This window comes from Brachyhypopomus gauderio, chromosome 2, assembly GCF_052324685.1.
Source record: "Brachyhypopomus gauderio isolate BG-103 chromosome 2, BGAUD_0.2, whole genome shotgun sequence".
NCBI classification, from domain to species: domain Eukaryota; kingdom Metazoa; phylum Chordata; class Actinopteri; order Gymnotiformes; family Hypopomidae; genus Brachyhypopomus; species Brachyhypopomus gauderio.
The window spans coordinates 16,891,689-16,903,218 of NC_135212.1; the positions used below are offsets into that span (position 1 = coordinate 16,891,689).

General features: G+C 43.2%; 1 protein-coding gene across 4 annotated transcripts in view; it reads right to left on the reverse strand.

Annotated features, from left to right (window-relative positions):
• The window catches only part of ltbp4 (latent transforming growth factor beta binding protein 4), a 35,803-nt gene extending 28,148 nt beyond the window's left edge, over nucleotides 1–7,655 (reverse strand). For 2 of the 4 annotated variants that reach the window (XM_076989085.1, XM_076989069.1), the window contains exon 1: nucleotides 6,820–7,652. In XM_076989085.1, coding sequence (XP_076845200.1) covers nucleotides 6,820–7,060 — 241 coding nt within the window. In that variant the 5' untranslated portion in view covers nucleotides 7,061–7,652. Of the gene's footprint in view, nucleotides 1–6,819 lie in introns of all 4 variants that reach the window. The other 2 variants (XM_076989090.1, XM_076989077.1) reach the window with 2 other exon arrangements.
• Nucleotides 7,656–11,530: the final 3,875 nt, after the last annotated feature.

Below are 11,530 nucleotides of genomic sequence, written 5' to 3' on the forward strand. Positions count from 1 at the left end.
GAGAGAGAGAGTGGGAGAATGGTTTATAGACTTGTGGACTGACATATAATATTATTACAGTAAGCAGCACTTCAGTCCAATATCAATCTGCCCATATACTGTCCATTACACAGACGTTACACAGATGTTACACAGCCCTTCGCCCATGGTAACTTATCCTAGTGCTGTGGTGCAACTGGAGAAAGAAGAGGAAAGGAAACACACATCACATAACACACATATCCAGAGGAGCAGTCCTCTGGAGAGAGACCAGCCAGAGGAACAGTGCTCTGGAGAGAGACCAGCCAGAGGAGCAGTGCTCTGGAGAGAGACCAGCCAGAGGAACAGTGCTCTGGAGAGAGACCAGCCAGAAGAGCAGTGCTCTGGAGAGAGACCAGCCAGAAGAGCAGTCCTCTGGAGAGAGACCAGTCAGAAGAGCAGTGCTCTGGAGATAGACCTATCAGAGGAGCAGTGCTCTGGAGAGAGACCAGCCAGAGGAGCAGTGCTCTGGAGAGAGTCCCACCAGAGTAGCAGTGCTCTGGAGAGAGACCAGTCAGAAGAGCAGTGCTCTGGACAGAGACCAATCAGAAGAACAGTGCTCTGGAGAGAGTTCAGTCAGAAGAGCAGTGCTCTGGAGAGAGACTGATCAGAAGAGCAGTGCTCTAGAGAGAGACCAACCAGAGGAGCAGTGCTCTGGAGAGAGACCAGTCAGAAGAGCAGTGCTCTGGACAGAGACCAATCAGAAGAACAGTGCTCTGGAGAGAGTTCAGTCAGAAGAGCAGTGCTCTGGAGAGAGACTGATCAGAAGAGCAGTGCTCTAGAGAGAGACCAACCAGAGGAGCAGTGCTCTGGAGAGAGACCAGTCAGAAGAGCAGTGCTCTGGAGAGAGACCAGTCAGAAGAGCAGTCCTCTGGAGAGAGACCAGTCAGAGGAGCAGTGCTCTGGAGAGAGACCAGCCAGAGTAGCAGTGCACTGGAAGAGAGACAAAAGTGTTTATTGTAAATAATGTAATATACAATGACCAAGCCACCACACTCTAAACAATCAATCAAGCAACAGAAATACAAATGAACAGAATGACAAACGAAATGTTATTTTCACTTTCTCAACAGTGGAAAGCCATTACTGTTGCTATGGACTAATTTGCATCGCTATGGACTAATTTATATTGCTATGAACTCATCACTGTTGCTCTGGCCTCATTACTATTGCTATGGACAAACCTTCTTTTGCCCTTTATAAATGTACATGTTTACATTTATAAATGTTTACATCACAAATGTTTACATTTATAAATGTTTACATTTTACATTATTGCTGTTGCTATTGCTGAGGAATAGTTTTGGGTCCAGCAGAGTGAAAATAATAGCAACAAAATATATATCAGGTGCAATTTCTGAAGAAACAGATAGCAATAGCCTGGAGGGAACGGCTGGTCTGGGCTCAGTGGACCAGAACCTCAGCTGAGAGGTCCAGACACCAGCTGCTGCTTTAGCATGGGCCACACCAAAGCGTCAGTACCACAGTGATTCTTAGACAGAACACAGCACACGTGAGCTCCATCTCCTCACAGCTGAGTGCATGTGATTGTGTACACACACACACACACACACACACACACACACACACACACACACACACACACACACACACACACACACACACACACACACACACACACACACACACTCACTCACACACACACATACAGCAGTCCAAGCATTACACTTATTCATCTTTTCTACAGTAGATCTCTGTCTCTGTGGTGTTCACAAGTGATTCTCTGGTATGTGTGTGTGTTTGTGTCATGTGAGGTCCCCTAATCCCAAAACGCTGTCTACACTGCTGCTCCAGCCACACACTTGGTCCCTGGGGACATCGCTGGCAGTTGTATCACAGCATGAAGAGCATAAAGGACATGGATTACAGTAAGATTGGACTGAGGTCATCCACTTTTCATTGAAACAACATTGGCTAAAATCGTTTTCAGGTACTAAATGAATGTGAATGAATGTGAATGAATGTTCAATTTATATAGATTTATAAAGCAGTTACAAGTTCAAAAAAGCCCTCTCAAAGCATTCAACTGTGTGTACTTATATTTTAACTACACCAATGCGTACGTATGAAAATGCAGTGGAATTCTTAAGAACTGAATTCACCTTGCTTTAAGGTTAATGAACTCACTGTTTGTCTTACTGTTTGGCCAGTACAAAAATTGCAATTGTTCTCTTATGCTGTTGGACAGGAAGAGCTTTAGCTCTGGTAAGGAGTTGGATTGAAAACAATATTACTCAACTTATGTGTTTGTGTCTCAAGGCCCAAGTACAGTGCTAATGGGAAACTAATCCTTCCTGTCATTGTGTGGAGGGGTCTGAACCTCTGTGTAGGCTTGGATTCAAAGGTTTTTCCTAGTAAGTGGTGGAAATGCTTAAAGAGTCAGTGATTACTTCTAATGACTCTCAGCAAGATTCTCTCAAGAAGTTTCCAGAATAAACAAAAGAAAATGCCATGTTGCAGCCCAGTTTGCACTGCGTCAGTGCTGACCAGCCCGCAGGATGAGCCTAAGAGCCTTTGAACTGCATACACTGAAAAGCCTACAGTTCTGTATGAGCGATACTGCATACAGCTCAGTGAAGGGGGGGGGGGGGGGGGGGGTACATTCTTCAAGCCAGACCAGAGTTTATCAGGCCTCACTCACCTCTCTATCATAACACACACACACACACACACACACACACATACACACACACACACACACACACACACACACACACACACACACACACACACACACACACACACACACACACACACACATGTAAAGCATATGTCCAACCTCAACACTCACGCCCCCTCTCCTGACATTACTATGGCAATGACCTCATACACTTTAAGATAACAAGATCTAATTGATTGTGAAGACAGATCACCCCAGCTGTGTGTGTGTGTGTGTGTGTGTGTGTGTGTGTGTGTGTGTGTGTGTGTGTGTGTGTGTGTGTGTGTGTGTGTGTGTGTGTGTCTGCATGTGTGTGTGTGCCTGTGTGTGTGCGTGTGTGCGTGAGTTTTCTAGAGTTAAGCGATACAGAGATGTAACGTTCATTAAAACTGTAGTTCCTCAAACATGTTATTATTTCAATGGGTCATACTTGGTAAGAGCAGTATACACTTTTATTGTGGTGAAATGTAAAATACTATGAAGAATCTTCACCTTGAAAAAAGGAACCTACTAGTGATGCTGGTGTTAAAGTTCAGGATTAAGACCAATTTGCTGTCTAGGAAACACATTCTAGTTTAGCCTAACATTTAGTAGAGGAACTCATGCAAATTCCTTTCTTTATGGAGGAGTAGAGATTATATTGTCTTGATCATGACAGCTCATTATCTTTCATCATTTGCAAAAGCCTGAAGCTAAAGAGAATGTGACCATCCCTGGAGTACAACAGAGATGGAGCTGTGAACTGCCCAAGAGAAGAAGGAGGGGATAGATGTCTGCTTACATATCACTAACAAATCAAAGGGAAGACAGCCAGCTGCTTTTCCTGACATCACTTCCTCCATGCTGGGTTAAAATAACAATGATAAATAGCAACAGCAATGATAAAACACTCTTTTACTGCACTCCGAAATACAATGGAGGGGTCCAGGCACTCCATTTCAGCCTGCGCTAACACTCGAATCAGAAACAGAAGAAAGTGGGCAGGAGGTTGTGGAGGGGAAATGCATTAAGGTAAATAAAGACACATGCAGTAGGCGTGGCCTGTAAGGAGGCAGACCAGAGGCCAGTAGTCCTGCGTCTCCACGCAGTTGTCATGCAAACGAACACAGCTAATCTCTCCCTCTTCAGGCACTCAAACTGCTAGATGTAAATAACATTTACAAATTTGTGGGCTGATTCAAGGTTAATGTTACATTACATTTACGGCATTTGGCAGACGCCCTTATCCAGAGCAACTTACATTTTTTATTTATACAAGTATTTATACATCTCATTTTTTATTTATACAAGTGAGCAATTGAGTCATAGGGGCCTTGCTCAGGGGCACCTCAATCATGGCCTCAGGTCTGGGGATCGAACCCACGACCCTCCGGTCACAAAACCAGTTCCCTAACCACCAGGCCATGACATTACCCATCACGCCATGATGACGAGGAAAAATGGGTCACCGTACTTCAAAGCACAGTGACCAGGTGAAAATATCAACATGAGGAACTGCAGTCACTGCAGTCTGGGTTCAGGGAGGCACATCTGATCAACACAGACTGTGCACACACATTAGTGACAAACACAAATTAGACCTTCGTAGCAAAACCCCATGAACGCAAACAAACAAATTAAAAAGACATACACACATTCTTTCACATAGACACACTTGCATACACACACACACACACACACACACACACACACACACACACACACACACACACACACACACACACACACACACACACAACCACACACACACAACCACACACACACACAACCACACACAAACACACACACACGCAACCACATTCGGCTCACACTACTCACACTTTCCTCATCAATGGACATCAACGTCACACTACCAACACTAACCTCATGATAAAACATACTACCTTCATCATCAACCTCACACTACTCACACCAACCTCATGATAAATCATACTACCTTCATCATCAACCTCACATCACTAACACTAACCTTATGATTAAACATACTTCCTTCATCATCAACCTCACACTACTAACACTAACCTCATGATTAAACATACTACCTTCATCATCAACCTCACGTAACTCACACTAACCTCACGATTAAACATACTACCTTCATCATCAACCTCACACTACTAACACTAACCCCATGATTAAACATACTTCCTTCATCATCAACCTCACACTACTAACACTAACCTCATGATTAAACATACTACCTTCATCATCAACCTCACGTAACTCACACTAACCTCATGATAAAACATACTACCCTCATAATCAGCCTCACACTACTAACACTAACCCCATGATTAAACATACTACCTTCATCATCAACCTCACACTACTCACACTAACCTCATGATTAAACATACTACCTTCATCATCAACCTCACGTAACTCACACTAACCTCATGATAAAACATACTACCCTCATAATCAGCCTCACACTACTAACACTAACCTCATGATTAAACATACTACCTTCATCATCAACCTCACACTAACACTAACCTCATGATAAAACATACTACCTTCATCATCAACCTCACACTACTAACACTAACCTCATGATTAAACATACTACCTTCATCATCAACCTCACACTAACACTAACCTCATGATAAAACATACTACCTTCATCATCAACCTCACACTAACACTAACCTCATGATTAAACATACTACCTTCATCATCAACCTCACACTAACACTAACCTCATGATAAAACATACTACCTTCATCATCAACCTCACACTACTAACACTAACCTCATGATTAAACATACTACCTTCATCATCAACCTCACACTACTAACACTAACCCCATGATAAAACATACTACCTTCATCATCAACCTCACACTACTAACACTAACCCCATGATAAAACATACTACCTTCATCATCAACCTCACACTACTAACACTAACCTCATGATTAAACATACTACCTTCATGATTAGCAAAGTGATTCGATAATATATCCCCTCAGACACACTGGCTGGAGAATGGGGGAAATTACAAATATGCCTCTCATGTAGCATATGTGATCCATACACCCATCTGTTCAGCCACTTCATCCACTCATCCATTCACCCCTCCATCTATACTTAGTCTCAGATGCTCATGTTGCCCCAAACACATGGAAGCACTTATGGAGAAGGATACTGTAAACCACCATGCTGACCCTAATCTGAATATAATCCAGCGTTCTCTGCAGGGGTGTGAGCAGAGCTCCAAAAGCAAGCCCCGCCTCCCTTGTTCCACAGATCCAGATACCACAGGCAAACAGTCCAGCAGTGCTGCTAACTCTGACAGCAAACACATTTTCAACACAATGAGGTAGTATGAGTAGTACATCACAAGCCAGCCAGTGAGTTTAGCTTCAGATGGAGAGGTGGCACCATCTTACTGGCTGAGAAGTTCACTGTAGCTCTGGAGATCACACGCTGGAACACTGCCCTGGTGAGACAGCCCAGCTGTCTCTAGTCATGCTAAACTGAAGGTGAGGGCAAAACCTGGAATGCTTGAAACTGGCCAGAACTGGCTGCCATAATGTGGTGTAACATTTATGAACTTCAGCAGTCTTCCATGTCAAAAGAGAATGTTTGCTATGGTAAAGTGCACAAGACTCTGTGTACATCTAACAGTGACAGTTGTTTCTCTCACGTCATCACACTTTCCTGTTGACAGTGACAACTTGCATATATAGGACCTGACTGAGCATGAAGCATATAGTAGAGAACAGGACCCCACTGAACACACACACACACACACACACATACACACACACACAAGGGGAACACATACACATATGCAGCTCACACATCCTCTCAGAAACTCCTGATCATTCACATCCCATGTTGCAAAATCCCTGCTCCCAGCACACAGCTGGACATACAAATACACCTCCTGGTAGTGCCATTTAGCTGGAGCTGTCCTGTTTAATTTAGTTCTTCAGTTCTGTCTCTTGGCTTCTTTTCTCCTATTTTCAAATTCAAAGTTAAATAACATGTACATGCGTATATGTAAGTGTTTAAATGTCTTAACCTGGGTGTATGTGGGTTTTGAGGAGTCCTAACTATCTATCTGGAATGTTTGTGTATATCTGCATGTACATTGTGCCATGCAGGTTACTCACAGACTCGGAAGCCGGAGGTGTCGTCAGAACCCTGTTCGCTGCTGTAGAGAGTGGTGATGTTGCCGCGTTCGCAGGAGTTGGTGCAACGTCCGTGGGCACAGCGGAGCCTGCAGACGGTGGGCGTGAAGAGCACCTTGACACGTTCGATGCCAGTGCGGTGCCCTGGGGTGGCCTGCCCACTGCCTGGGGGGCACCATGGCACCAGGGCAAAGCAGAGCAGCACAGTGAGTCTCAGAAGCATGATGACTCCTGTTCACACACACATCACACACACTCACACCAACACACGCGCTCACACACACACACACACTCACACACACGGGGTACGCAGCAGTTCAGCAGTTTGAGTGAAGTCCATACACGCTTCCTTTGTCGTATCCGTGGAAGGCAATTGCTTACAAAAAGGATGAGAGTCTTAAAAAAACAGCAATGGTGTTCTTTTCCTCTTGCTGCAAACAAACACACTCCTGCTAAACGACCCCACTCAAGCACTGGGACCGACACACGTGTGCACGTGTGCCTGGGCGCCTTGACTGCAGACTGCAGTGGCAGAGTTGCCTGTTCAGGAGGCTGGCATCAGGAGAGCGAGTGTGTGGCAGGCTGTGGTCTGGGAGCAGTGCAGAGTAGAGATGTGATCCATCACCCTCTGGAGTTCTGGCTAGTCAGTCTTGCCTCCGCTGCCCCTCTCAGCACTCATACACACTCTGCCTGTGCCGCCCGCGCGCTCTCACACACAGCCGCAGTGCTTTCCTGCCACGCTCTCTCTCTCACACACACTCTTCTCGGATTCGCCCTGCTCTCTGCAGACCAATCGAGCTCTCCCTGTCATATGAGCAGAGAGAGAGGGGTGGGCGGCGAAAGGAGGAACAGAATTAGAAGAAGAGAGAGAAAAAGAGACAGAGAAAGAAAGATATGGAGAAAGAGAGAGACAGAGAAAGTTGGAATTTGTGCTGTTTTCTGGCACAGTATATATGGGTGAGGTCAGCACTGTGTGTGAGTGTGTACATGTACATGGACTGGAGGCAGGGGGGCGGGGGAGGGGGGGTTCGGGGGGTATGGGGTGTGGTAGTTTTCTTTCACTCTGCATTTTCAACACTGTCATTTGGCGAGGACAAGCCGCTCTCCCGTGGCCCATACAAACACACAGAACACTAAATCTACAGTGAAGGCTGCACCTCAGCACCCATGAGCTCAGAGCCACACACACCCCCAGTCCAGCACAGCACTTCATTATGGTTATTTCATCAAACTCCTTGCTTCACCTACTGTAGCTCAAAGTATTTACAAAACACTGACTTTCTACCTGTAATATCAGACTACAATCCTCTGACAAATGAGCAAATCTGTTTTGGAGCCCGAAAGCTTCACACAAAGCACAACAACAATGAAAAGTATCTCAAAATGTGTGTAAATGAAGCTCAGTTTAACGTGCCATACTTTGCTTCAATGCCCGGTCCAGACTTCTCAGGTATTGAGTATGAGTAGCCCAAGTTTAAATACTCAGTAAAGTGGATTCCTGAGGACTCTCTTTTTGGTAGGGGAACTGATTTTCTTCACACACCTGTGAGCTTGGAAACTGATCGTCCTAGCACGGCCAAATCTGCTATAGCCTACTGCTGCTGACAGCATAAGGCCTCATGGAGCACTAAATTACGTATGCTACTACGGGTGGATCCGGCTCCTTCTGCATTTGGCCTGTCTTGAATGATCTATGGACTGTCTTTCCCTACCCCCCTATTGTAATCTAGTAATGGCATCTTCCAAGGGACACATAAGACACCACTTATGCACATTTGTTTCCAGCTAGGAAAACTAATGTCATTCACCATTCAGATGCTATGGCGCCCATATTATATGAACATACACATCACACCATATTATATGAACAACAGCCACCAGACTCTTAACTGAAAATAAGACTCTATAATAATAATAGAATAATAAGCTTTATTAATATAGAACTTCTTTAAGCAAGATTTACAAAGTGCTTTACAGTAATATATATTCGAAATGAAAAAGATCATATATAAAACAGAATACAATACAGGACAGAACAGCAACATAACAGTGCTATAGTAAGATAAATCATGAATTACACGCTAATTAAAAGCTAATAATCTCTTCAGCGTAACCAGATTGAAGGTGTAGGGCAGTAGAAGAGGTTAATTCACCTCTCAGACGGCGAGGACAATAATCTTACTTCTGCTGGCAGATTTAAGAGCCCTGGCAGAAACCTCGAATCAGTTCACTGAGGTAGAGTGAAGTGTAACCATGAAGGCATCTGAAGGTCATTAAAATGATCTCAAAATCAATTCCAATTGATGCAGGTAGCCAGTGCAGCTGTTTGAGAGCATGTGAAATATGATGCCACATTCTTCTGAATGTTAAAACTCCAAGCTGGAGGAAAAGCTTTTAGGTAAAATAGGAAAAGCACGCTACTGCAATCCAGACCAGATGACTCAACAGTGTGTTTACGGTTTCACTGTCAGCTGTAAGAGGATGTCACAAACCTTGGATGTATTTGTCAGGACGCAGAATATTATTTGGCAAACGTATCTAAGTCTTTGAAATTGGATCATAGTTGCTGAAAATAGAGCAGTTGGGATTACCTATGTCCCTCAGAAGAGATCTGTTAACAGCTGTTTTAACAGTCGATTTTGTGGATAAAGTTCTTGTTAAATTGACTGACTGAAAATGCCCAGAATATTTAAAAAAAGAGGTAGGTCAACTATCAAAATGTCAGTTAACAGTGTTCGGAGGTGAAATAATTATAGTAAGTATTTCATGATTGACAAAGCTGACTTTGTGCTTTCTGCTCAACCAGGCAACCAGGCAACCAGTTATCATCTGCTACATGTACATATTTTGCTATCAATGTCTGCAACTTCATGCCATTTAACAACGCACTTATGTGTGTGTGTAGTGCCTATAAGGTTACTATGCATGCATTTTCATTCTGCGATTCTGCAATCTCTGATATATTTGTTTAAATATTGCTTGCAAATAATATTCTTATTAGTCGTGTTGCAGGTGATCACGGACATGATTCAATATAATTAAAATATTAAGAATTCCTAAAAAGATGTTTATACACTAAATGTGTTATGAGCAGTAATACCCCCGTCCTTTTCAGAAACGCTAAAAAGAAACAGAAGAATGCTGCTTCTCTTCTCAATATTGCTATCTTTACTATTCTTGTTATTATTATATATACATTTGTATTAATAAATAAAATCTAGACAATGATGTTTGGTGGCTATAATCTTAAAGACTACTGAGTTAAAGACCTCACATTAAGAAAACCGCTATTGGTGTGTCACAAGCTGATTTGTTTCAAGTTAATCTCACCTTACCTTACCTTTCTTTTGACCATTGTCTCTTATGGCATTTGCATACGTATGGGAAATAAAATAGACACAAAGTGTTTTCCAGCTCATCATATCTGTGTGTTATCTCTCAATGATCTCTGGAAGTGCCGTAGAGGAGGGGCAGTCACTTGTCATGTGCTCCTCCATGAGCAGAAGTCAAGAAGATGCTTGTGAATCTCCTCAGGTTTATTTTTCAGAGTCAGGTTTAGTTTTAGCAGAGTTTGGTGTGTTTCTATGACGTACACATTTGACACTAGGCTGATCTAAGAGTGAGGGGATTGAGGCTTGTAGACGTCTGTAAAGTGGACATACCGGTTAGTTGCTAAGGTATGCAGAAGGCACTGCCCAGCCATCATAATAACATCACCATGTTTAAATATTAATGACGAATGTTCATGTGCATTGTATTCCAAACCTCTGCTTCAGCATAGCAGCGTGTCTGTCCCAGAGCCAGAGGCAGCTGGAGAATGCCAGAGGACGACTGTCCCAACTTACAACAAACACCACTGATGTGCCACCCCAATGAGGGATTCAAAGGTCCTTGATTATTGTCCTCCATTCAAATGGGTTCATTTGGCAAGTCAGTTCTTTAAATATAAAACATTAGAATGGTGTGCTCAGTGGCAACTTGCTGTTCAACTTGACATAAAGGCAAGAGAGAAAGAAACAGTGTCTGAGGTTCTTGCTATTTATTTAGTGATGTCACAGGTCTGGGATTATTATTGCAATCACTAATGCATTACTCTACTCCATGTGGGACCTCTTTAGAAAAGCTCTCTTACACAGCCACATCTCCCAAGGGCTTTAAAATCCCATTATGAAGAGGGAAAGGAGAGAACAAATTCAGGAGGTCTGTCTTTATGCATGCACTTCAATATGCTTCTGTCAAAGAAATAAATCTCACTGCCTCCTTAGACTTTTCTTGCTACGGTATTTCACTCTGTGTTCTCTGTCTGACCTCACAGCTATGCAACCTCTCACAACCAGCCCAGAGATAAGGTCAAGGCAGAGAAGCGGAAGAAAGCATATCACTGTGGTTACCACCATCGCCAATATCAACACTATGTCAAAGAAGCATCCTCACTTGGCAAAATACACGTGACACCAAAATCCAGATTGAATGCTTCTTTAGCCTCGGCAAGGCAATGTCATTCATTCTGTGCATAAATTACCAATCTCTTATCTTTAAAGACTCCATCATTACTCAGACACAGTCAAGTCCTTTTGAAACTCTTTTAAAAGCCCTTTGTTTTTAAACACAATCTGGCACACACCAGAGCACTCTTTTTACCAACCTATTAGTGCATAAATATTTGTGGAAAAAAAATGCATGTGAATTTTGC